The 27,883-nt window shown below is 41.8% G+C and overlaps 1 protein-coding gene across 1 annotated transcript in view; it reads left to right on the top strand.

Moving 5' to 3' along the window:
- The window catches only part of zfhx3b (zinc finger homeobox 3b), a 137,100-nt gene that overhangs the window by 72,669 nt on the left and 36,548 nt on the right, over positions 1-27,883 (top strand). Inside the window, exon 5 of the mRNA XM_080458316.1 lies at positions 5,907-6,138. Within this exon, the coding sequence (XP_080314442.1) occupies positions 5,907-6,138 (232 nt within the window). The remainder of the gene's footprint in view (positions 1-5,906; positions 6,139-27,883) is intronic.

Below are 27,883 nucleotides of genomic sequence, written 5' to 3'. Positions count from 1 at the left end.
AGGAGGTTAAGCTGTTAATTAGCTACTGAAAGAGGAGGCCAACAGCTTGCTGTTAATTTGCTTTTCTCTTTTTTTCTTATTGAGGGATTGACATCATTTCCTGCCTGTTTTTTTGGGAGTTATTGCTGTGTGTCACAAAAGCAGAACCCAGCTCATTAAGAAGGGGAAATATGTGTTTATCTGGCTATGATTAAAAGTGCACATTATGTATGTATAGCCATGCTTATCCAAATGTTCTTAATGAGAGAGACCCTGAAAGCCAGTGTGGGGCTCCTGTGGGCATAGGCCCAGACTCGTTATCACCACACAGGGCATTGATCTCTCTACCGCCCGCTTGCTTATCCTCCTCCTCCTCCCCTTTCAAAGACAGTGAGTTGCACATGAATTATGTGGACACATTGATCAGCTGATTGAGAGCTATTGTTTAGAGCCCTGGGTCATTATTAAAGGAGGGATTACCCAACCCTTGTTTTGTACGTACATCTGAGAGAGTGTATTACTCAGCTCCTTGTCACAGCGCATACTCCCCTTGGCTCACCGTAGATTTGCAATGGCTGCACAAAAGTGTGCACACTTACACACACACATGCACAGACCACATACAGCAGCCTACACAATCAACATGGCCCAAATGACTGCCTGCATTGATTGTCTTCCCTCTGCAATTATGTTCCCATTGTTTACTTTCTAGCATCTTACTCATTCAAATGGAATTCAATAATTATTGCTTTATTTAATGTTAAAGTAAGTAAGAGTGGTGGGTGTGGAGCACCAGTAGCTGCATTGTCTTTAAGTGTCTCTATGACCCCTCCCAAAGCTACTTTGTTTCATAGGTCTGCGTTAAGTCATCCTCTCCAAGGACAATTCCAGCGATCCATCTTTACATTGCTGCCCTTCCTTATGACACAGTGGTCCATTTTGTTTCCCCCATTCCTCCTCGAGACAAATATGCGGCCCGTTTTTATTTGGTAGTGATGGATTATTTCTACAGCAAGGCAGTAGAGGAAACAACCTAAAACATTATGGGATTTGAGTCAGAGGGACAGGATGCAGTTGAGGAGCTGCTGGGATTAAAGAGAGCAGGAACAATAAGGACTAGGGTGGGGATGAGGTTCAGGAAGCGGTAGGTACACCGTTTGGTCCAGGAATACGCCGTCTCCTCAAGCCACAACTTAACTTTTAGGCATGTTGCAGCTTGGCATGGCTAATTCAAAGCAGTCACCACGCTTTGCACTCAGTGGGGCCTCTGTGGTTGGAGCTGTTGTTCATGCTGCTGGCAGACAGGGAATCACAGGCCAAATTGCAAGCACTCAGTGACTCCAGTCGCTGTGCTTGCTTTGCTAAATAACCTGCTTACGTTCCAGGGGAATCCCAGAGTGCAGATTTATGAGAATCAAGTTACCAACAAATGCACAAATACACTGCTGCTGAGAAGAAATGGGTCAATGCATTGAAATATATTTATTCTCCTGACTCCAAACTAAATCTTAAATCACTGAAATAATCAGATTTTAAGTTAGACTTCTGTTCTTTTTATAACTTCACAACTGGCTGACAATCGAGATATGTGTTTTTCTTTCAGGTTCAGTGTGTTTCAACCCAACAGGCGCATTACATTGTTTCCCTTCAGATTGAAATACAGTTACCTCATTGGTTAGAAGTGCTGCCATGACCTCACCATGTTTGAATAACAAAGCCAAAACCTGACTCCTAGCTTTGTAAGATAGAGCATATAATATTTTCATAGATCTGCACAGATCTGCTCTATTGTGCTGCAATGCCTGGCTTCAGGTGTGAATTGCAGTTTTTTTTTAAGCCATTCAAGCCTTCTGTGAAGTACACGTTTGCATGTGTATATACACACAGACAAGAGCTTTTAGTGCCGAGAATCAGGGAGACAATTACAAAGCAATATCCAAGCAGATACTCAGTGGCTCTCTCACAGAGGGAATTTGGCAGCTCGCTGAGAATTGATAGCTATTTAGCTCACAGATAGTCATCTGTTTTAATGCATTAATTTTGTATTAACAGTACTGCTAAATTTAATGGTGGAAATTAGGCTCTGATCATAATGGCGTATGGCTGTGTGTGTGTAAATGTTTGTGTGTGTATATTTGAGAAGTTCTTTTTGTCTATTCGTTCGCACGTGTTTGTTGCGTGTACATGATGTATTATACAGCTCCTTCGGGAACCATTCTTTGGAATTACCGGCTTTCTGTCTCCCTTCCACCCTTCCAGTAATACCCACCTCCATCTTGTGTTAGCTGGACTCTCTCAGCAACCACACTGTTTTGTGTTAAAGGTGCACTTTTACTTTGCATTTAAGTGGTTGGAAATGCAGATGTATGCAGTGCTCTGGGTGGGTGGTGATACCGATACAAGCACGTATTGCCCACTCAGAGCGCAGGGTGCACTGTAGACTTGTGTGAGAGAGGATGGGGTGGTGCCCACACTGCCCCGTCCCTCTTTACCTGAAAAAGCACCGAGCACTGATTCAGCCTCCACAGAAAGAGACAAGGTGCTTCATGGAAGAGAGATGCTTGAAAACCATGATCTCATATTTAAATCATGAAAACCACCACAGTTTGAAATGAAGCTTGTAACCGGACCTTTTGGCAGATCGTCCTTAAAAATTTCTATTGAAAAGATTTTAGATGTACATCACAAAGATATTATCATTTATACTTTCTATATTTCTTATTCTTAAAAAAAAAAATTGGATAAATAGATTTTTTGGGATTTTACCTTCAGTGTTACCTTCAGGATGCCCCCCTATGCGCCACAGCTCCACTTCTGTTGGGGCCTTGATAGGGTGGTTAGAAACCCCAGAGCTGGGCAGACCTACCCCTCCAAGCCCAACATGACTTTTTCATTAAGCCGCCAAATTCCTGCACTCCAGTTGGAGGTGATTTATCAGCTAGGGGCTTCATTGCAAGTTCATAGGAAACAGACATGGGCCCTGTCTCATGCATTATTATGTTTCACATTTTAAGTGTGTGTGTGTGTGTGTGTGTGTGTGTGTGTGTGTGTGTGTGTGTGTGTGTGTGTGTGTGTGTGTGTGTGTGTGTGTGTGTGTGTGTGTGTGTGTGTGTGTGTGTGTGTGTGTGTGTGTGTGTGTGTGTGTGTGTGTGTGTGTGTGTGTGTGTGTGTGTGTGTGTCAGAGATTGAGCTGGCCTGTGAGTATACTGTGTCCAAGCTGTGTTTGTGCTTTTAGACATGATCCTCAAAGTCTCTCACACGGATAATTCCTCAGGAATCCACTGAGAATCAATGTTGAAGAAGGTTTGTGTTTGGTATGATCAGAGGGTGCCTGTTCTCATGGTCCAGCTGTGCCGTTCTCCTATGCACCGTGCAGTTTTATCTCAGTTCTCTCTAGAATACGGAATGAGTGGAGACCACCTCACTTTTCATTGATTTGATCTCCTCCCTCTATCATTGACTTTAAAATGCCCCAGACTGCCTTGGGTCATGGCTGGTGCACCAGTGCAGAGATGGTGAGAGTACTTTACAGGTGTAACCATCTGACATTGTCGACAGAGCTACAAGCACCGGGGCGGACCCGTTTTTTAGCTCTGTTGAGGCCATCTTCTTGGCCAGTCAGGTTTATAGTGAATTATGGGCGATTCTAGAGCAGTCGGTCTGAGGTTCACTCCTATATAAACCCGCGGGTTTTTATGGGAAACTATAAAACTCCATAGATTTTCTTTTTTTCTACCTCATGAGATTTGCTTTGAAGTTTTGGTCAGGTGCTGTCATTCTTTAAGCATATCCTCTCACAGATTTTTGAAGCCTTGAGTCATTTGTGGCAAGCATTTTTTTTATCTTGTTTTTTTTTCAGATTCAAGACATCTGCTATGACTAAAAGCTATTTGATTGATTTGGTGTCAACTATAACTGAATCTGTCTCTCAGATTTCTGTCTACCTTAGCTCTGATGCAATATTTGTGCTCACATGAGAAGGAGGAGAATGAGGAGGGCTCTCACAATATCCCGCAACACCTATTCATGACATCATGGATGGCTTAAAGCAAGGCGAGAAAGGAGAGCGCACAGAGCTTTTTACAATCACCTAATAACTCTATTACACGAAGCTGTGGGGCTCACAAAGAGGGGAAAAAAAACCTCTTATTCCTTTTCCTGGAAGCAATGTCTTAATGCACATTTTAGGTGTAGAAGTGAGAAATATGAAACCAAAGAGAATGAAACACAATAGCTCAGAAAAACCCCATAGCAATATTACAATATTGCCAGAAAATTAAACATTAGGAGAAAGGGACAGGAGCATTTTAGGGAAGGCATAATATTGTTATGATTTCTTTTTTCACCAGCCTGTCAACACCTGATTTAGATGTAATGTGGTTAAATGTGTAATGTTTCCACTGCTTTTACCTCCTAGAGCCAGCCACACATGCCATGTACTGCAGGAGAGGATAGTGTGCATTCATGGAGATGGAGGTTTTGGTTGTGTGATCCTTTATCAGAAGTGTGATTAGAAACCCATGTTCTCAGTTAAATGGAATAAAGGGGGATTATGTACTCTAAATGTACACTTTTTTTTAAAAAAGATGATCAAACACACTTGCATTTCATTTCCAATTTCAATAATAAGCTTTCATCACTTTTGATGATTTGAGTGATAAGCTTACTTAATATTACAGATTAATTCATGTTGTGCAAATTATGTGCCCTATGTGTGAATTATCATTTGGAGAATTTGGTTCTGATTATATATTTCAAATAGTACTTTTTTTCTTTCTTTTTTTTATCTTGGACTTAGATATCCATCTGATTATTTAAGTGTCCAATGCATATTTACATTTCTTCCATTCTCAGGATGCTTAACAGGAGGCGCAGAGGGCCTCAAGAGATTAGATGAAAACTTTAGGTGATTGACATTGATTGTAGCCCCAGAAATTGACAGCAAGACTCTGGAGTTTGATACAAGTGCAGCACATGACAGGCATGACACCAGTATCCATACCGAGACTGGGGCTTTTATTGTAAACATGCAGCAACAATCAGTGTGACGCTTTAGGATAATGGTCAATAACTCTGTTGCTCACACCAGGCCCAGCCATATTGTGTTGGCCTTGCATCATTGATTGAGCCGTGCAGGAGGTAATTAGACTGGAGCTTGGTGGTGTGACAAGACGTTGTGGTGGCATGGTGTCACTACGGGGTGTTACGCATGTTGTGGCACGGAGGGTGGGTTGCAAGCTGAACTCGGCATGGCGTTGAGTCTTGGAGGAAGTGCTCGGGTTGACAGGTCAATACTGATGCTGATTTCCTGTCCTCTGAAGGTTGTCCTCCTGTTGTGGAATGCTGCATTTCCCCTCAGAATGCACTCAGTCTCCCTCCTGTCTCACCGCCGGCTGGCTTGTGCCTCTCTTTCTCTATGAGAGAGCGAGGATTTAACTCACCGTGATCAATATTTAGTATCCCATGCGTGAAACAGGCAGATGTTTGGAGTTTCCTTTTCAGAGACGGGAAGCTTCTGTTGAGTGAAGGGGATCAATGCTTCCTTCCGTCTGTGAGGTTGCAGACCCACAGCTTCTGAAGGGTGGCTGATGCGATTCTTACCCGCCCTTGGGCCCCTGAGATTTGCGTGGCTCCCAGGCCTCTCCTGTCCTGTTAGCCCACTGATACAGACACTCACACAGACAAGTGTGCAGTCCAAACAGTTGTCCTGAAGTGGAAGAGGTCTGGATGTTAAACAACAGGGCTGTGATTGAGAATTGATTTGTTCATTTGCCAACTGTGTGAGTGAAAGTGAGTCGGTGGTGCCGAGCCAGCTATCTGCCATCTACAATAACTCCTTTCTTTCTCTTTTCCTCTCTGTTTTTCTGTCCCTTTCTTCCTCTTTTACTCTTCTTCTGTCCCTCTCTCTGAATTCCCTCCCACCACAGCACCTGCAGCAGCACGAAAATGCAGTGGAGGGTGATGCCTGCTATTATCATTGTGTGCTCTGCAACTACTCGACCAAGGCCAAGCTCAACCTGATCCAACATGTGCGCTCCATGAAGCACCAACGCAGCGAGAGCCTCAGGAAGCTTCAGCGCTTGCAGAAGGGCCTACCGGAAGACGACGAGGACCTCAGCTCCATCTTCACCATTCGCAAATGCCCTTCCTCAGATACAGGTCAGAACATGGCTCTACTGCTCTGTTTCAGCGTTTGTGTATGTGTGTGACTTTGTGTTTGTTTCGTGATCTCTCCGCAAACACACATCCATTTGCTCAGCAGAGATGTTTTACATGATTGAAAAACTTAGTCACAGTCTTTTACCATGTTCCCACTTCTATGTTTACTTTCTGTCAAGATTAGCATGGCCATGATTGGATAACGTCTGCTTGGAAATTACCACAGAAAAATATGTTTATTTTTTTTAAAGTTTAATTTGAAAAAAAAAAAGGGCTTACTTCCACAAAATATTCTCACACATACAACAGTCTCCTTGCCAAAAAGAAGACTTGGGTAATGGACGCTGTCTTTTTTAACCATTACTGACATATTGAGACAGAGCACTTTGTCTGTTGAAGGAGCAGCTGAACAGTAGCAGCTGCAACAACACCAACACCAGAAAACAGGCGCAGCCACAACAACAGAAGCCCGACTGAAACAAAGTATCTCAACTGCCCATTTATTATGGACTGATTAAGAAGAGTGAGCAGTGGTCAATTAACACTCTTTCTTAGTAGAGATTTGGTTTTCTAATCACTTTAACTCCTGTGCCCTGACAAAGGGGCTCTATTGTGTGTCTTTCCAAGAGGGAACCATTACTTCCCTCGCACACATACTCGATGGCCAGCCTGTGAAGACGCTTTGTTCCAAGGAGGCAGGGATAATGAAGCCAGCGTCCGGGAAATTGCGCAAAAGGCAGTCACAGATCTGAAGCAAATCATTAGAGAACATATTTAGCTGAGCAATTAGGGACAATTAAGCTTTCTGCTCGCTGCATTCCAAATATGTTAATGACTACAGTACAGTGGACAGGCGGACACGCAAAGGCAAGAGGAAGGGCCATTTAGGTTAAAAGGGATGGGGAGATGGTGAATAAATGTTTTTTTTTTTTTTCTTTTGTATGCTCAGACAGGAGCAGTTGTGCTATTTGCAAATAAGTGTTTTTCTCTTACTTAGTTGATGTGATCCTAAGTCTTTTACCCCCCCCCCCCCCCCCCCCCCATTTTTTTTCTCTTTAATATGTTTGATATCCATATTTGTAATAGTTCGAAGCATACAGGCTTTGAATTAACATGGCTCAGCACTGGGGTTGTGTGTGGGCAGTATCATGACACATGAACACATCAGCAGTGGTTGCTGTGTTTGTAGTGAGCGATCAAATTACAGTAACCATCATATACTTTGAACCGGAGCACTTGTATGAAACAGAACTGTGAAGACCTTCAATTTTCACTCAAATCTAAAGCGCACTTTAGATTTAATGTTTATTCTTTCATATTGAGCATTTTGAAAACGATATTTGAATGCATTCACATTCTCACTTTTGTTGTAATCTCATGACTTTAATGTTTCATGGTTTCATTACCAGGAGTACTTGTGAAAGATAAATCTATAATTAGTGATAATGGCCTATTATTAGTAAGTTACTCCTATAAAACCACAACCGTTGGTTGATGTTGACCAAACATCTCTATCAAGTTAACACTGCAATGATCATAAAGCTTTTGCTTTAATCATTAAGTCTATAATTGCTGACTCCACACCACTGAAGTCTACCATTTCACACTCAAGAAGCATCAGCTGTGTTGGTCCACCCAACCCTTCAGCCGGGGCTGAACCATTCCCACCCAGTGTAATATTTAATTTCCTTTCCTGCAGCTCTTCTGTGACACCGGGTTCTTTTTTTGTGGTTGAGACGTAGTTGCTAAAGCAGTGGAACAGTCCCTGGTTTGTTAAAACAAAGTTGCCCCTGGATTTCTGGGTCACCTAGACAGTAATTCCCTTGCCTGCTGCTGTTCTGTGATCCTTTCTCTGTTGGTTTAGGTGCAGAGCGTGCATGGGATTTTTCCCAAAACATTAGAAATCTGCTTTCTCCACACACAAAAAAAGCCTACTACAATGATCAAACATATGTCAGAATTACACAGAGAGGTGTTTTGAAAAGGTAGCGTGACATAATTCTTGCATACAAAATGTAGACAATCTTCCGAGTCTTGAGCTTTATAGTTGAGTGATAAGTTGTTGTGACAGCAGGGGAATAAATTTGGGCTAGCTCATGCATGATATGGGAAGATTTACAACTTTGCATAACAATGTTTCTTGTGAGAATGCGGCAAAGGTCGACTGCAGGGATTTGGTGCTGCTTGGATGTCGAAGTAGAGCAAGGACAGCAGAAATTAAGGCTTCTTTTTTAATTAGGCTAACGCAGGGATAAAAGCTCTGCATTGTTTTAATTCTTGCCCATACTATAAATGTGCTGTTTAGGCATGTTGCTTTGTGACCCCCACCTCCATTTGTCTTCTTTAACCCTTTATCTATGGGGAAACAAAGGAGATCTCGGAGGGACACCCATCCCCACACAGCTGCCCTGTGCGCACAGGCCACTGAACAAAGCTCAGTGCTGACTTCAACCAATGCTTCAGTGTGGGCTACTAGTTTTAAGAAGAGTAGCTTATTACCAGGTGGCAGATTTACACAAAAATAGTTGGAATATCAACGTGACAGGGGAAAGCGCGAAATGTTTAAAACTCCCACAAAGTGTTCACTTGTGAGGACAGGTGGTGTGACAGCATGAAAACAAAATATATTTTAGGTTCAGATGTGGCTGTGAAAAGGTAAAACCAAGTGTTCTGTACAGGGGTTAATGGTGACTGCTGAAATCTGGCAGTGTCAAACATCAGGCTCTATATGTTTGACAGTGAGCTATAAAAAGGGAAGCGTGGAAACAGTCAGATATGGATGCAGCAGAAATGGCTGAAGTGAGTTTGGGGAGCTCACGTGTGACAGCGAGTTTGACACTTGACTATAAGATGACCCTATTTCGTATGAAAGACATTCACCAGGGCATATAACTCAGTGACACATTGAGGTTTCTCATTTCTTAACATTTAATCGACTGTAGTTATTATTTTGGAGTATAGAGCAGAATGAGATCATGCCTTTCATAAAGGGCAAAGTTAAATTGCACTAAAGGGTGAAGGCCCTTCTGCAAGAAATTATTTGCATTACGATGGTGTGTGCATGAGCGGCAACACAAAGACAGTGAGGGGGGGGGGGGGGGGGGGTCAGTGCAGCAAAGAACATTTAATAATCCCAAAAATATTACTATTTTTCAGTGATGTATATGTGTGTGATTTTTATGTATGTAGAGCAGGCAGAGATGGTGAATAAACGTGTCTGACAGTGTGGATTAGCTCCTGCTGTAAATCTGCCTCAGTCACAGATGGCAGGCCCTTGATCGCTGGGCTGTGACGGCTTGGCTCTCATCGCAGGAGGAAATCCCTGTCTGTGAGCCGAGGAGGCTGGGAAGGAGAAGGCTGGGGCCGGGGCCACCTGGGCAGCCACCAGTCATTGTCTCCTGTCTGTGTGGACACAGTGGCCTGGGTATTCAAGGGCGAAAACTGTTTTTTGGGAGGGGTTGATCTAACTTTGACTCTGTGGTTGTTTCGGCTGCTGCTTGTAAGTGGAACATAAGCCTCCAGTTTAGATCCATGTTACTTTTAATGACCAGTTTGAGAAACTGGGCAGGGGAGCGGTGTGCATTATTAAATGGAAATGAGACGAAAGGATGCATACAAATTACTGCATAATAGTGGTATCCAATATGAGATCCAGCACTTGTTTTGCTAAAAGGGGTGCACGTTCAGGGTCACACACCTAATAGCAAGGCCTGTCCCGACAACAGAGGTATTTCTCTTCCCTCCCACATGCCCCCCCGCCTCATGCATAATTCTTGAGACGGTCTAAAAAAGCTGGAAAATACACTGTGACACAGAATAAAGCACTAATAAAGCAAATAGAAAGCAAAGTCACCCATATTTTAGGGTTTGCACTAAACCCTGCAGCTCACATTTAGATTTAATGGGAGATACGACGGGTCGACATCCTATCTGTCAAAATTACTATCCCGCACTTCTAATATGCATAATATTGATTCTTTTGTTTCATCCTCTGCTATCTCATCGCTTTTTTCCAACATATTAACAGGGGCGTCCTTTCCCCCTGCTATCATATTCCAACTATATGCATGCTCAGCCATTAAAGCTAGGTAAAACCAGAGGTGAGCCAGGCCACGCTCTGATGGCATGCAAGGGCCAGATTCTGAGCTTTTGTTCCCCACAGGCAACAGCAAAACAGACGGTAGCCATTTCTGGAATGTCTTTCTTTATTCATGCTTGTTAAAATGCAAAGTAAACCTTTCCAGAAACAGGATATTGTAGCCCCTAACCGCCAGACTCTTTCTACATGCCACATTATGGGCAATCTGAAAGTAAGTTGTATAGACAGACACTGCTGCAGTGCGCTTTTAATAAAGGCTGTTATTGCCCCAGTGATGCTGAGTGGATATGAGGATGAGGTCTGTGCAGGCCTGGATGAGCAGGGCCCCAGAGGGCCCACAGCTCAGTCAGGCCTCTGTCAGTCGCCTGCCTTCTAATCCCTGTCCGAAGGGCATCTATGCAGCTAAGGAAATTGTTTGCTGTCTGCAGAACGTGCCAGGAAATTCATAAATACATTACTTTTCATTTTGAAATTATTACAAAAGACTAGACATTTATTAAAAAGCCAAAATGATGGCTTTATAGGTTTTCCAGTTCTATTTCAGCATTCAGCATATGACCCTGCTGCTCAAACTTACACGACTGAGTCTTTTCTTTCCGTGTGCCCCCTGCTTTACAGGCTTGGTATGAATTCCTCTCCCTGGCTCATACTGTAATAGCAAATTGACCAGAAAGCCACCATTCTATTCTGGGATAGGCTGTGAATAAAAATGCCTGGTGTCCACACTTTTACTGCCTCTCCTAACTGAATCTTCATTCTGTAAATACTGCCTTTGCCCTCGGCCTCGAACGTGGGTAAAGTCTGACTCCTGGTGTGCCTCCATGCCCAATACATTTAGCTTAGCGAAGAAAATAAATCAGGGATGAGTGTCTGTATTAAAAAACGACAGAGAGAAAAAAGCAGGATACAACTGATGAATTTAGTTAGGTTAAGTTGAGCCACATTAACACAATGAAGGCGGTGCACTTTCCACATCATAACATAAACCTGTTAAGGCATCAGACATTCAGGGGAAGATTTGCACATGCTGACTTCACCCCGGCTTTGCGCCGTATGTTTTATGCCCTGTGTGTGATTGCACTGTCAGTTATGTCATGTGGGTGTAAATATGTACCAGATTTTATTTTGCAAACTCACATGGTCATAAATGAGCACGCACTTAGGTGTCCACACTGAAAACCAGGCTGTGGGTGGGTGCAAGAGGCTCTCCCTGTCATCAAGCCCATTTTCAGAGGGGCCTGGCAGCACATTATAATATTGGTTTCCCTCTCTCTTGTCATTACCACACACTCTCCTTGAAAGCTGATCCAAAAGATAGACAGTCCATCAGGAGACAGTCATCTCATTTGTACTTACTAAACGTGTTAATGAGTTCTATTTTCAGGCCTGGAGGCTTTGCTGCTGGATATTGGAGCAGAGGTGGCGATCGGTGGTGTGAGGTGCTGGATTGCAGTATCAGAAGGAGCTCGCAGGCAGGGGAGGGAAGTAATGCAGTAGCCCTGCTGCCCCTCGTGTCACTCACACAGAGTGACCACAGCCTCCACGGGGTCTGTCAGTCAAGGCTGAGGGCGGGAAGTCTGTGGTTACAGGCAGAGAAGGAGGGAATAGATTAGGTGTCAAAGACATAATGGTTGTGATGGGTTTAATTATAGCAGCAGTCATTTTACTGCCATAGGTACATGAGATGGAGAGACAGATTTCCACTCTTTAATGTCTGATTTCAATAGAATTTGTTTCATAAAGTGTTTAATGTATTGTTTGGAGTTTATATGAATAGGATTCTCGTGCAGAAAGAAGTGAATGTGAAATAAGTCAGTGAGTTTATATAGTGTGAGCCAGGGATTAGTCACAAGTGCCACAAGTTTTATTGCCATCATGAAGACGTGTGCAATTAGTTACAAAGAACGGGTTGGGTTTGTCCCTCATTGTGACAGTTGCAAAAACATGCACATTTTCCAAAACATACAAAAACAAAGTGTCTTTGTTTATGACACTTTGAAGATCTTTTTTTCTTTTGTGTGGATTCTCTTTTCTGGTAATGTGTAGTGGTTGTAATATTTATTTATTTTAGAAGTTTCATTCTGCTCCTTACTTGAACTTTCCCCTAAGGCTCACATTATGATCTTACTTGTTCTCGTCTATTGTATTGATTGTGGTGCGCGTGTGTGCCAGGTAGTCGAGGAACTAGAACCAATAAATTGTTAAACACTTACATCGCTTCATTTGTTTCTATGTTTTGGTATTGGGTGAACAGTGCTGCTCGCTGTCAGAATTAGGCAGCTCAATTTGACCATAGGCAGCATCAGAGAGGAAGCAGGGGTAAAGTTTGGGAACTATCGAGTCGAGGCTAGGAAAGTTTTATTTAGCCATTTTTAATAAGGCTGTTTGTGCCCCCCAGAGAGAGCTGGTGGATCAAAGGGCATGATCTGTGCTATGGATGAGTTCACCCTGAGTCCAGCAGAGACGATCAGCCTCGCTGACAGCAAAACAAAACCAGAGAGTGAAGGATGCCCTATCCAGCAGCATGTTGCCCTCACACTTCGAAGGCTCCATTAGAATGAAGGCAGATGAAATAAAGACGGGCTGAAAGCACAGATGTTGTGATTCATTATCCACTCTCTGATAGATAGACGTGGATAGTGAAGTGTGTGTGTGTGTGTGTGCGTGCGTGTGCGTGCGGGCATTTGTGCGCGCAGAACTAACTACATTTACAGAAAGCATCCTTGCAAACAAAAAGACCATACAGGTTTTAGACGAGCTGCACACAAAGTACACACATGCATTCATGTTTTGAGTGCATTAGCAAAAAGAGTCCCCTGCAGTGCCTCATTCACATCAACTAAAACCAGCTGGGCAGATGGCAGCAATGAGAGAATTGCAGAAATAATTCAATAGTGAACCTTTCTAACCTTTACCTGTGGGTGTGAACACCAGTCATTGATTCACACTGTGCTTGACAGTACACAACTCAACACCTGAGGAGGATGAGAGGAGGGGAGATGAAGAGAAATGGATGAGTTTGGTTTAAAAAAAAACAAAAAAAAAACACAAAAGGATAATATGTGTGGGAGGAATCCTCTGCTTTATGTTGGTGATGGCGTATGTGACATTAAGGGGAACTCTTCACAGATTAAATCTTGGGAATTACCCTGGTTTCATCTAGCTTCCCTAAGTATTGTCCAGCTTTGGTCCCATAGATGGTCATCATTATTTCAAAAAGATTCCTCTCACATTTTGAACGGGATATGATGAGACGTGAGCACGAAGCATCTTCACTTGTCATGCTGTGCTAGGCATGAAAAGGTAAAAGAGAGATTCTTTGAGGTTTTACAGAGCAGTGTCTGTTTTAAGGCGTTTGACAATGGAAAGTAATTATTCAGTTCTGGCATGTTTGTTAAGAAATGATGTCTACTTTTCAATGTAGTGGAGCTCACAGTCACACTGCTTTAAGCAGATATGATTGGCTCCACAGTGACAATCTGGTATAGACCAGTTTTTGTTTGACTGAGTTTAATTTATAATGTCCCTCCTGTCCAGCAAATGGCTTATCCTTTACAGTCTCTCTGTATCTAACTGGAAACACTGCTCTGCTCTGGCGCTAGTGTTTTATGAGTTGGCTGGAGATCTTTTCTTCCCACTGTCCATTTGGAGCAATAGAACATGGATGAGCATAGTGAGCATATTTAAGTATGGTAAATGCCTTCCGATGAGACGTTTTGCAATAATCCTGTAAGAGTAGAAAACAAATTTCACAATAATGATACTTCAACTAATTAATCAAAGTGAAGACGAAAAATGTCTAGGTGCTGGCAGTGTTGAATGATTGCTTGGACTCTATATCCTAAGACAATAATAATGACATTAAAGTTACTGCATTTGTACCTGTGATTGATGGCTTCGAGAAAAATAATACATTGCAGAAAAGTTTCATTTCTCTCAATGTGAAAAGCCAACATTTGTCGGAAAACCCTAGAATTCTTGTTGCTTTACTAAACATCCTTCCGTGCAGTATATTTAGTATTTTAAAGAATTAGAATACCTAACTCATTGTTTACAAAGCGAGTGAAGGTCATTGTTACGCTTCTTGCTCTGTAAGAATATAGAAAGACTCACCAAGTCAATTTAGCTGCAGAGCAAAATTGACCATAGAAGTGAGGACTTGCCATTTAGGTTGTTTTTTGCGTTTTTGCTAAAGGTAAAAGTGCCGTTTTCATCGTCTTTATTCAGAAAATCGAAATCTGTTTGTTCTTCCGTTCTTCATACTGCAGTAATACTGCATAGGAGATTTTTAATAGTCACTCTGAACGGAGTAATTTGCTGTTAGTCCGGAAATACTCAAGCATATAATAAGAATTTGTTAGACAAACAATCATTTCAAAAGAACACAAGCTTCTTTATTTGCCTGCAAATAAAGCAATTAGCGTTTATTGATGAATTCTTTGTCTTATAAGTTGTACCCTAAATCATTCTCCATATATGCAATGAGAATAGTAAAATGTTTATTGTATATCAGCCTCCGTGCCATATAAAAGTTTAGGCAATAATGGTGTGCACAGTTTATAGATTACACAAATGCACAGATCAATACGACTTTTTTTGTATTTTTGTCATTAAAAACACGACCTCATGTGTCTTAATTTACCTTGTGTGCTTCCACACTTTGTCACAAAATATAACTATTAAGGAACAAGTATATTGTGCTAAGAGCAATTTTGGGGTTATTTTTATCTGATATATTTTATTTCTCATTGTGAAGAATCAGTGAAATACAACAAATTGAATCTCCATTAGTATGTATTATAATCGGGCTAGATAAATCGATTAAACATACGCTTGTGTTAAATAGAATACCATTCACGTGCAAACATTGTACTGTAGCAGGGTTATTTTTTAAAAGCTTTGAAGATCACATGATCACCTCATTTGTGTTTCACCCCATTTTACTCTTCACTTTTTATTACCAGAAGCATATGCTGAGCTGTTATCGTCTCAAGAGGGCCACATTTACTGTAATCTCCTCTTGCTGCAGGAAACACATCAACTCTTGGTTGCTCTGGGAGATAAAATCTGGTTGAAGATCTGTTCTTTAGAAATTTCCAGGTATTTTTTATTTTTATTTTTTCTGTTAAACTCTGTAAAAGGGAAAGTTAAAAGTATTAACCTGAGCAGTGCCTGGTGAGTGAGGTTTCTCCAAAAATGAGTCCCTCTCATGTATATGTTGAATATTTCGAGCACTTGGGAAAGCTGAGACGGGGCACATATTTGGGTGTGAGATGTAGAGCGGAGAACACTGTGGATGTGTTTGAATCCATGTCACAAGTCAATGTCAGTCTAACGGACAGGCCAATGTGCTGAGGCTTACTCAATTCAAGGTGGCAGAAGGGCCAGCATGGCCGCCAGAATACGAGAAAAAAATAGACTGGTTTTTTTTTTTTGTTTTTTTTTGTCATGTTAAACGGGATAAAAGAATCTAATTGGGCTGGTGAGAGTGAATGGCAATGCCTTCTTTGTTTAAGGGCTCTGCAGTTACTTTTAAAGACCATTGTGCATTGACCACAATGGCATTAGTTTGTGCTCTTGTTCTGGGCTTCTCTTTTCTCTGACTCTATGCAGTCAGCTCCTGTCCGTTCCACTCTGTCGACCTGCTTCACTTCCGTTCTCCAATAGTTCTTCGAAAAAAATACCCCCAGTCACGACCACCTCAACCTCACTCTTTTGCCCCGCCATCACATACTCTCATCTACCATCTTCCTCCTCAGTTCCTTTCCAATCCCCTCTGTACAGAGTTTAGTAAGAGACTGAAATGAACTTTTAGTATCATTTGCCTGGAGCCTGCTTGTCCTTTTCTTCTTTTTTATATTTTCTCTCTGGATTTAATGAGATTTTATTAAACCAATACTTATAGTTGTGATTTCACCTGACATTGCAAATATGCAGTCAACTACTTATTTTGATAGTTAAATAATAGAGCTATTAGTATGTTTTATGTACCACTTACCAGCAATTACAAAATAGCAGCAAACCACAGCAAAGAGTGACAATTCAATGACTTTAAGAGAGTTATGATATTGAAAATGACTTTGAATGGCCGACTATTACTGTATGAACTTGTACTTGTGATTCCTCTGAACAGAAAGTGTTTTTTTTTTTGGTTTTTTTAATATACATAATTTCATCTTGAGATAGGGACTATCTTTAAATTAGTGTCTGAGCCACACTACAAAGAAGAGCACTTACCTTTCATGATGTCTTCTCAGAGGAAGCCAAAGAAAATTCTTATGTTGCCTGGTGACCAAGCCTGCTACTCAAAGTAGATTATAATGCGATAGGTTAAAACACATTTGTTGCCTTGTAATGATAAAAAAAGGGGGATGTAAACCTAAATAAAAATGTTCTTAACTGACGTGTCTTGAAGGCTACGCTATAATCAACAGCAGGTGGCCAGGTTGAAAAAAGAATTAGGTGCTTCTATTGAAAAACTCAAGACATAGTCTTTCATTACCTCCAGGAAATTCATGTGCAAATTATATAACAACTAACCTCAGTATATTTAATGCACTGTGAATGGCCCTCTGCCTTGTGAATGTGTAATCATGCGTGGTAAAAAAATGGGACCCAAGTTACTAACCTAGGAGCAATCTCGTGTGCATTTAAGTGTCCTTTTCTGTTGCAAAGGTCATTCATAACTTGGTCGCGTTGTTGATGTACAGTGAGAGATATTGATTGATTAATGCATTAAGTGCTCACAATCCATTAGGTTCTGTGAAAGGGATTGGAGAAAAGACTTCTCTCACTATGTATTTTCACCTCTCCCTGTTGTTCAAAGGGCATGATTTTCTGCTGGCAGAGTTTAAGGGACAAAAGCCCGAATATCTGCCAAGTAATGCATTTAAAAGAACATTGGTTCTCATAAGTGTCAGTTCAATTACTCTGAAAAGCTTGACAAGGAATTGCTCTTCCATTAGCCTTCTGCTCATCCTGACCCAAAAAGAATATGTTGTTCATAGTCTTCACCGACTGTAAAACACGCTTCCCTCAGCTGCTGATATTATTTAAGAGATCCACCATCTTTACTGCAGTCCAATGGTAGTGAGCTATGTTCTGACAAGATTGTACTATCTGACACTTTGCATTGCTTTTAAAATGATCATTTATTTGAGGAGGAGCAACACGCCATAAGTCAAATTCAAGAGTGACAAGGAATATTATTTTCAACCTTGCTACTTTTTGGAACTGATTATGTCAGTCCGTTGACTAAATGAGAGTAGACACAGAAAAACTGTGTGTGTTTTTTCACAACAGTTCTCAGTTTTTCTGAGAGTAAAGTCCAAGGTTTCTACCACACTGCTTAGTGACAAAGAGCAGGGAACCTTAATCATCTGGACCCCAAGCAGGGAAGCCTGTGAAAGGGGCCTGAGAGTTAGTCATTACCTTAGAAACATGGGCTGCATTAGAGATTCATAACAGTGTACCATCTCTGCACCTTTCATCTCCACTACGGTCAGCTCCATTAGGATCTTTTATCTTTACGCTGATGGCTGCTCTTGATAATGGGGCTGCCGAGAAATCCCAAAAAGTAAAGACTCAACTCTGACAGTATTGGCAGTACGTCAGTGTACAGTAGAAGACATACACTACCACTCGAATGTTTCGACACGCCTTCTCTTTCAATGTATTTTCTCTATTTTCATGACTATTTACGTACACTGTCGATTCTCATTGATAATACAGTTTTGAAAAAAAAGTTATTTCACACTTTTTTGTGTCATGAAAAAAACTAAAAAAAACACTGAATGAGAAGGTGTGTCCAAGGTTTTGGATGGTGGTGTGTATACGCTCTTCATTTTGCGGGCTTGTCTTAATTCAATTCTTTTATGTAGTTTTAGTTGTCTTAGGCTTTATTCAAAATATGCTTCCCATGCTTAAAACAAATGTTCCTCACAGCTCTTATCACTTTTATGTTCTCCTGCCTTTGAAACTGCAGCCTGCTCATGGTGGTGGTGATGATGATGATGATGATGCAGGCAGAGGCAATAATATAAAGAAGCATATATATGGACACACCAGCTTTCTTTGCCTCCATTCTTTGAATTAGTGTTCCTAACCAGTAAAGCTTTGTAAGGTTAAGGTTTAATATATTGGCATTATTCCCACTGATATCCTCATAAAAGCACATTTATGGTATCCCATGCAAACCCTCATTGCAAACTTCGCTTTTGGGCAGACAAACACAACTTCATAATGGAATAGTAATTCATGCAAGCCAATGTTTTTCAAATGTTACAGTAATTATGAAAAATATTCGTACTTTCCCCCTACATAGCCGCAGCAGTGCAAATCTCATTTCCAAGGCAAAGCGGAGAAGGAACACGCTGAATAATCATTGTGTTTAATGCTCTGGTCATAATCCCAGGTTTTATGATGGTTTTCTAATGATTTTCTAATGATGTTAAATATTAGTAGAGGGTACAGCCATAATTTGAACACAGCAGTCGTTTTTTCAATGCTCTATCAGCACACCCGATTGCAACTACAATGAATATTGCACTGGGAATGAGATTTAAGAGCCATCCCTTTTGGTGTTTTATTTTGCTGTCTCCCCATCTGCCATAAATCCTCATTGCTGTGCTCTTGAAGCCGCCGCCCTTGCCTGTCTTCCCCAGGTGGGAATACAATTAGGTGCAGGGGCCATTTCATTCAGTGCCACTGTCTGTCCACCGCAGTCATTCGTAAAAAAACGTTGCGGCTGTCCCAGCGGGGAAAACAGAGGACTCCAGGGAAATATAAAAAAAACAGGGAAAGAAGAAGGAATGAAACAGAGAAGAAAACAGTGGCCAGATAGGGACAAAGACAGGAAAAATATCCACAACTGTTGTCAGAGGAGATATAAACTTGGCCTCTGATGAGTGACAATATTGAACAAAATATGTATTGCAGACAAAGCCTTTGTCTCCTTCCTGTGCCTTTTCAATGAATTACACCTCTCCACCCCCTACCCCCAGCTTTTTAATTAAATGGCTGCAGCTCCATCTCTCTATCCGTAGCTCCCCATTACAGAGGCTAGATAAGGGATTGCTATCTGTAGCATGTTAAGAAAGGCTGCTGGGCAGCCAAGCCTCATGAAATTTGTCACAAGATCTCATTTTCCTCATTGCCAGACGTGATGCTTATAATTGATGTGGAGGCAGCAGTAATTTATTGGCCGTCCGCAATTATCATCCCCTTCTAGCAGGGGGATGTGACTGCAATTTATAAGTGTGTGTGTGTGTGTGTGTGGTTGTGTGTGTCCGTTGTTGTGTGTCTGGGTTGAGGGGTGGCGCGGGTGGAGGGGGGTGACATATCGTATAAATTAACACAAAAACATGTTTCTCCTTATCACATTGTAAGTGTGTACGTGTGTGTTTTCAGCTTCAAAATGCAAATTAATGACAGGCTCCATATCCTAAACAATATGGGGCCTGTAATGGAGCAATGTTCAGTTCAGATGTCGAGGATGTCACTGTGCCAGCTGGACTTTCACACCCAGCCGGGGAGGGGTGTGGGATGGTGAGTGATTTGGGGGAACAACCAGAAGCGCTGAATGGAGGGGGCGAAAGGCATCCAGAGAGGCTGGGCCAGAGGGGCAGAGGGGGCTGGTGCCACAACCTTTTGTCCATAGCTCTCCTCCTTATGTCTTTAGGGTTTGCGTTCACATCATAAAGACAATGGCCGTGGGGGGTGTATTGCAACTTATGTGGCCCTTGGGTCTGCCAGATACAAACACTAATTCACTCGCGTATTTTGCTAAAAATATTTATTTTCCAAAATGACATTGTGCTTATATGTCATACATTTTAAATATTGCTATACTATACTGAGAATGTGAACTCAAGTATGTCTACTATTATTAATTATGGTTGGGGATTTTTATTTTTTTTTATTTTTTTTTAAGTTAGACCATTTTCTTTCATGCAGGGTCTTCTCCATTACAGAATGACTTTTAAAAACTACAAAAAAAAAAAAATTCTAGAAACAATTTGAATGATTTGGATATTTGTTGTGACGGGAAAGAATCATATTGTAGCTTCACAGCACTGCGGTATTTCTTGCTCTGTACCATGTTGTTGCAGTGTTTTGCTTTCCGTAAATTGTTTTCAATGCTCTGTACCAAACTAGCAGGTTTGAGTGGTTGCACATATTTTCCTGTTGCACAGCATTGAGCTCCATGGCCAAAGTGGATGGCTGACAGCCATGGTGGGGAAGGGAATGAGGAAGATGAGGGCTGTCACCCGAAGCAACTCTGAGCATGCTCCGTTTGTCATAGGGAATGGAACCTGTTTGTTTTGTCTACCTGCACGCCTGTTGTGTGCAGTTGCCAAATTAGACTTTCAAATCAAGAAGCCAGTGGGAGACCAAGACTCTAGTTTTCTCCTTCCCTTTAATAATCATCCCTGTTTACTCTTCAGGGAGTCATCTTTATATATTTTTTTTTTCTTAAATGCGCCCTCTAAGCAGGGAGACTGTCTTTAATAAAGCAAGCAGGCAGAGCGCCATTCCAACATGTGAATTGCACAGGAGAGAATTGAGAGATGGAAGCAATAGAGGAACACCAGAGGTGGTGGGGGCGAGGGTGGGAGGGGGGCTGCTGCCGCTGCACCCTTCATGCTATTATCTTTATGGCATAGCAAAACATGCTTCAGGCAATCAGCATGAAATTGTTAATTGCTCAGCCCACTTGTGTGCTGCTCAGGGGACAGGGGCCTTCAGGAGGTCCCACATCGAGCGAACGAGGGCTGTCCAACTAACTGCCTGCACATCTGGGGTCCCACTCGACACATAACGCTGTCCAACAAACATGTTGTCTCTCCTCACTCTCTGACAACTTCACAAAATTGACTAGGCAGTTCCCCGAGGCGCACAATCTATGTTGTGTATTCATAGAACTATAACTATGATAAAAATATGCGTTTGTTACAGCGGTGTGGGCACAGATTTAGACTGAATCATCCCAGTAATGTTAAGTTGAGGTTGTTTTGGTCTTGTTTGATAGACATCACCTTGTCTGTGATAATATTAACTTTAATTGTGGTGTAAACACAAACAATCCACTGGATTTAGTGGTACTCTCTTTGTATGGCATTCAAGGTGTGGTTATCGTTTGAGTGGTGTGGGAGGCTGGTTGGTCAGGAGGGCAGAGCTGTGATGAAGACAGTGTGAAATACAAGTGCATCCAGCGCAACAACTACCCAACTTTCTCAGACATAAACAAAACTCACTTCCTTCTTCCACTGTAGCGTGCACCCCTTTCACCTTGGAAGAGGTGGCTGTAAGGTGGCTCAGACGTGGATATGAAAGTCATCTTTTCAAAATGAACACCACCCCTCCCGTTACATGCTCCGTCAGAACATAATGCCCCTCCTCCTTGGCTATCAGTTTTGTTCCTGTTGGAAGAGAGGGAGAAAGAGCAAGGTTACATGGGGCGTCATATTAATGGGGCCTGTCATGCGCGTTGATCGTCTTAGGCGTGGAGGAGGATGAGCGCTCAAAAGGTGTTGTCTTCAAATAGGATTTCTGCAAGTGAGACATCCTCGTTGGGTGATATCCCCCTCCGTGCAGCTACTTTCTTATAGAATGATCTGTTATTAAGCAAATGAAGTGCTGCGGGCCCAACGGTAAATCCCTCCACTTTGTCATGGTGTGCTCTCAGTTATCACACCCGACTCTCTCATTCATTCCTGATGTTTTACCCATTTCACCATGTTATACTAGGCAGCAGCAGCCTTGCATTTGAAGTCAGTCGCCCTTTTCCAAGCATGTGTGGCACGGAGAGGATTCCAGGTTGCAATCAGTGACTAAATAACACAAAAAAGACATTCTAAAGCAGTTTTTTTTTGGTTTGTTTGTTTTCCCCCCAGTGTGGGATAAAGTGGCTGGTGAACCAGCCGCAAGTCTGGAATAGATTCCGTCATGGCTTTAGGATTGTGAGGTTCTAATCATAAACACCCTAAATTAATTTTTAAATCCAGCCCTTATACATGTGTTAAAGTCAAAATTATGCAACAGAAACTTCATTTTAGTTGGAATCTTTAGTAACGGTTGTTACAGTATTTATTGCAGAAAATATAAAGCTTTATTTCTTCCATGGGTGTGAAATTTGAAGGTTTTCACATCCGCTCCACTTATTGGCCAGTCTCCAGTGGCCAATGAGAGGAGTTTTTTGCACGTCCGTTAACACTGTCTCAATCACTCATGTACAATTACCTCAACTTAGGAAACAATTAGGAAATCTTTCAGTGGGTTTCTTTTTTTTTTTTAATCTGACAGAGGCCTTTTTGTCCCAGCCATCCAGATACATGATCGAGGAAAAGAAAGGGGGTGGGGTGGACAGGGGGAATGGCAACTGCTAGACAGGAATTGATTGCATTAATTGATATGCCAATATGTAAGCTTGTTACATCCACCATTGCTTAGGATGATGGCTAACAGGTCCTGCTGATCAATGGAACCAATAAAGGCTTCATCCATTAATGAGCAATGTGGTAATTAATGTTATCCCTAAACCAATTACCTCAGGAAGTGCATCTAAAGGAAAGCACAGCAAATAGTCCAACCAGGTTATCTCTGTTATACTCTTAGCAATTCTCCCATGCAACGTCTTTACTGCTCAATGAGTTAACATGGCTGTCTACAGTCCGTCCCACGGTATTCACATACCACATCAAATCGAGTGACTTTATAGCTGTGAAACAATTTAGAAATATTTTTTGTAAAGTGTCATATTTAATATTAGATGTGAATGACATCACACTTTTTGTGGGCTCTGTCGGCCTCTTTTTATCTTAATCCAGTTGAGCTCGTTTCTTTATATGGGGATTTAAGATTGTTTTTTTTCTTCTTGCCTTTGAAATCTCCAAGTCCTTCCCATTGTTTTTTTTTTTTTTTTTTTGCTCTAAATGAAATGCAGCATAGACCTCAAAGTTCAGAGAGAAGTTTTAAGCAAGTTTTGTTTCGGTAAAAGTAAATATATTACAACTACTACCTGTTGTTTTAACAATTTTCAAAAAAGAGCAAGCAAGAGTCATCTAACAAACCTCAACTCTCTCTGAAAGACATGATCTGGAGATGAATAATAGCAGGCTTACAAATCTTTTTTTTTGTTTGTTTGTTTTTTAAAATCAGAATGGTCTTACCTGGAATATATAACCTCATTCATTGCCATCGCATATTCATATGGTGAGACAGGAAATGGCCCTCTGGTTGTTGTTAAGAAGAAAATACAAAGTATAGTATGACAGTTGGTGCTTGTTACTTTACTGTTACTTTGGAAACAATGAAGTGCTACATAAATGACAGCCTTGCGGATTGTTGTGCCCCACCCTCCGTGTCTCCTTTTACCCATTTACTGTAAATGTTTTTCATTCTCTAAGCATTACAGGCTGCATCTGTAGCTGGCATCAATTAATTATAGTGGCTCATTTGAAAAATGTGTTTGTTCAATCTTGTAAGTCACAAATATCACTTAAACGTGATCTGTTTTACATTTACTGATTAAAACCTAGATGTGAGGACAATACCATGTTAGCACATAGAAATGTAATGGAAGCGTTCATATATTAATCAATTCTTCACATGCTTATTAAGTTATCCATCTATCTATATTGTTTTATCCAATGCAGAGTCAGGCATGCTGGCGACGAGACCAGCTGACTGTGCACGAAGGCAGGGTTCACCTTGAACATGTCACTAGTCCATCAGAGGGCAGACACAGAGGGACAGACAACCACACACACTCACATTCACACTTGCAGGCATTTCAGATTCACAAATTACCTAGAAACTGATGTTTTGTGTTTGATGCAGGAATTGCCCCAAATATTGAGAGCAAACGCCACACAGAATGATCCCTAACGGGACTCGGACCAAGGATTTTCTGAGTGTGAGGCAAGAGCAATAACCACTAATCTGCTGTGTAGCTTCATCCATGTGTTTATATATATTCTATCTTGAAGGGGTGAGGATCATGTACCAAACTATATTATTAATTTAATGCAGTAGGTGCTCTCACCTAAAAATAAAAGACTCAGCAAAATATCAAACGAAACTAAGTGTGATATGATGAGTTATTAGTTAGGACAAGCCGTTTACACCAAAATCCAGTTCATGTAATGAGTGCTGCAGAAGTGCAGAGAGGCCCATCTGTCTCTGTGCCTATTATCCAAAGCCTTAATCGGGACTTACAGCAGGGCAGGCTAAATAAACAGTAAGTAAGTTGTCGCGGGTAAAGGAACGTCAATGCCTGCAACTTGCTCAAGCCTTTCCTCTGAATGGTTCTGTATTGACCCCTCAGGACCCCAAGAGAATTCCCTAATTGAAAATTAATATTGAATCAATGCTGCGGCCATTTGCATATTGATTATAAACATCGAGGAAGGCACCAAGTATGTCTGGGATCAATAAGGCCCTTCTGCAGCAGGCCGAGTGCACTACATCACATGGCAGCTGCCTGCTCCTGGGGTTAATGACTGTTGCTTGTTAAGGAGCTCTTGTCAGGTAGAATCCAGCTGCAGGGCCTTTCTGCCAAAGCTGGCAGCAGGTGAACTGCAAAGGTAGAAACGGAGGTACCCATTCATTTTGAAGTAAGAGATTTGGGGGAATTTCTTGTGTTGCAAAAACTATGCTTGACTCTACTTTAAATGTGTTAGCAACTTATGAGCATCATTATTGCTACCAAGGTTTACGGCCTCGTTTTATACTCTGTTATGTGTATTTTTGGGCCTTGGCACCCTATCGTTGAACCCTGACCACTTCATAAAACAGACCGTAAAATATGTGTGTTTTTTTACTGTATGTGTGTGTGTGTGTGGGTGTATGTGTAGCGGACAGAGAAAAGAGGCTGATCAAAGAAAACAGCTACCAATTTCCAGCCCCTGAAGGGAGAGAAAACAATATTAGGTAGATCAAAAAGGCTTTTTTTTTAATTTGAAATGAAACTTTCACAACATTACAAGACAAAGGAGACCCAGAATCTCCTACTTTAAGGCAGCGATTAAGATTCAACACATACATTCCTCTCCCAAACTCCCAGTAATAGTTTCCACATGTTGAGGAGTTGTTAAGAGGTGCACACAGGAGAGAAGGGGTGGCAGTGGAGACAGTGGAGTAAAAAGGGCTTGGTGCAACCATCGGAAGATGAAGAGAGAGATTTCTGGCACCTTTATTCATATCTTTACCATACAATTCGTCAGGGAACTCACTTCTTGGTTTTTCAATGTAATGAAACAAACTAATGAATGAAGTTAAACTGTGTAAAATTAAATGATTTTCTCCACATGTCCACAAGCCAGCGGCCCTGCGAGGAAGCACATGTGAGAGCAGCTTATCCTCGAGTCTATGAAAGACAAGGTCTTGAATTAATGCCTCTGTGTGGTTTATGTCCGTTCTTTGCCTTATCATCGCCCCCACCCCAGCACACACCCTGCACTGGGAGCTGAGAATGGAGTGGCGAGCCCAGAGAACCAGGCTGCATCTGATTGCTTCATTACAGGCCCTTTCATTGACTTGGTTGCTCTGAACTGATGAACTGAGGCAGTGGACAAGAGCACATAATAGGAAGAAATGAATTCTTATCACAGCCTTCTCAGGAGGCCACAGGTCCTGGCTGGAGCCAACAGAAGCTATGGCTGAATGACGAGGAGGGGATTGTTTCTACGGCCTGTGCATGAGCCAGCAGCAGAATCTAGACTGAGGACATGATGGAGCTTTAAAATGTTGGATCAGTACACGGGGGAGGAACCACAAATCCACGGAGAGCCATATTATTGTAGGCAGCTTGTTTTAATGATTAGTTTGGTGATTAGTGTTTGCTTTCTCCTAGTAACTGACACCCACGGCATAACATTGTTTCAATTGTTTATTTCAGCAGTCCTCCAGAGGCAGACCTCTGCTAGTTAGAGTCCTGCTTTAGGGCCCGTAGTTGCACCCAAACACCAACCACTGAGATGAATAATTAATTTTTTTTTTTTTTTACCTTATTGGGCTTTCACCCTCTAACTCACCAACCTCTAGCTAATGAGTGAGAGGAGTCTTCTGCAGCGAGGACAATAACAGCACCTATTATAAAAACAGCAGCAACACTAACAACCCCACATGCATACAATAGAAATGCAAGACGCGGTATAGCACGGTACCAATTTAGCAGCAGGCTAGGTCTCCATAGGGGCAAGGTTGTTAATCCCTTGCCATGCCTCAGAGAGGCGAGGGACTCCGCAACTTGGTCATGCTCATTTCCATAACTATATGCACAGTCAGCATTAAACCTAGGAGAAAGAAGAAGGTGGGGGTGCAATGTTTGTAGCTATAATCTTTAAAACATTAGATCCCTTTAAAAGTAGAATTCGCTTGAAATTATGTGATATTGTTTCATCGGAATATTATCCAAACGTGTGTCGCTTTTAAAAATCCACTGTGTGGAGTCAGCTGATGGAATGACCAGGTACCTTACCTACCAGCTCGTGCACTCTGCTCTCCTCTCCCCTCTGAATCACCGCTGCCATCAAGTCACCACCCCCCCATTCATACCTGTTCACTCGGCACAAAATGGATGCTACAAGGCCATTTAATTGGCCTCCACTTCAAAATCCAAGGACATTTGAAATGTCTCTTTAATAATATCTCCTCCCTCACCTTCTCCTTAAGGGCTATTCTTGACATTGCTTGAAAAGAATGTACCTTTTGGTGAAGGAGCTCGTTGCAGCTCGTGGACATCAGACAGTCCTGGTGCACATCCTTAAGATTTTCTGGGTCCAGTGATTGCTACTGGGGATGTTGCGGCTTTTCTTTTTTAGCATAGGGTAAATTTTACAAGAACAGTATCAGATGCAACTAGTCATTTCGGTCATTTTGAACCAGCTGGCCCCTGTTTTCGCCACATCATCAGTTCCATCTTTTTTTCCTTTCCTGTCTCGTCTTTTCCCTCTCCTGTGGCTGAGCCAAAGATAACCGAGTAGCAGTGTTTGACTGTAATCACTCCAAGTCTCCTTCTCTGGAGAGCAGTGCAGCGGGCAGCACAGTTTCTCCCTTCTAGGAGCTTTCAGCACACCCTCTCTGTATAAGTTCTTCTCTGTTTAGGAATTCAACACCGCATGAAACTATACCTTTACATTTTTGGCTCGAAATACAAGTTACTGATCTACACTTGTCGAGGGAGGAGAGCATATCTGACCCACTCCAAGAGGGTACACTCAGCTGAACAAGTGGGTAGGAGCTGCCAATTAAAACAAAAAAAAAAGAAAAGAACAAAAAGCTCATGCAGGGTGAACTGTGTAGGCCTGCTCTGTCAAGTGTCATTTTGAGGTAGTTTTCAATCTCAGGTAAAACTGAAAGCCTAAAGCATTCAGGCATACTGATTGGGCTCAGATGAATGCAGGCTGGACATACCACTGAGATTAGAAAGATAACTAGATAAAAAATTATGGTTGAGTTGGCGCTCTGCATCCTATCATCTCGCCCAGAGTCTATTTTGTAATTAAGGCTGTAAGGTGTGCGCCTAATCAAATAAATAAATAGTCCTGCCAGAATTATATGATAATAAATTAATACATTACAAGAAGTGAATAAAGAAGCTGCTAATTGCATGAGATGAGTCTTTTTCATTAGCCTTTTGAGAGG

This window comes from Lipophrys pholis, assembly GCF_963383615.2.
Source record: "Lipophrys pholis genome assembly, chromosome: 2".
NCBI classification, from domain to species: domain Eukaryota; kingdom Metazoa; phylum Chordata; class Actinopteri; order Blenniiformes; family Blenniidae; genus Lipophrys; species Lipophrys pholis.
The sequence above is the reverse complement of the archived record's forward strand: the minus strand, read 5'-3'. Positions and strand labels throughout refer to the sequence as shown.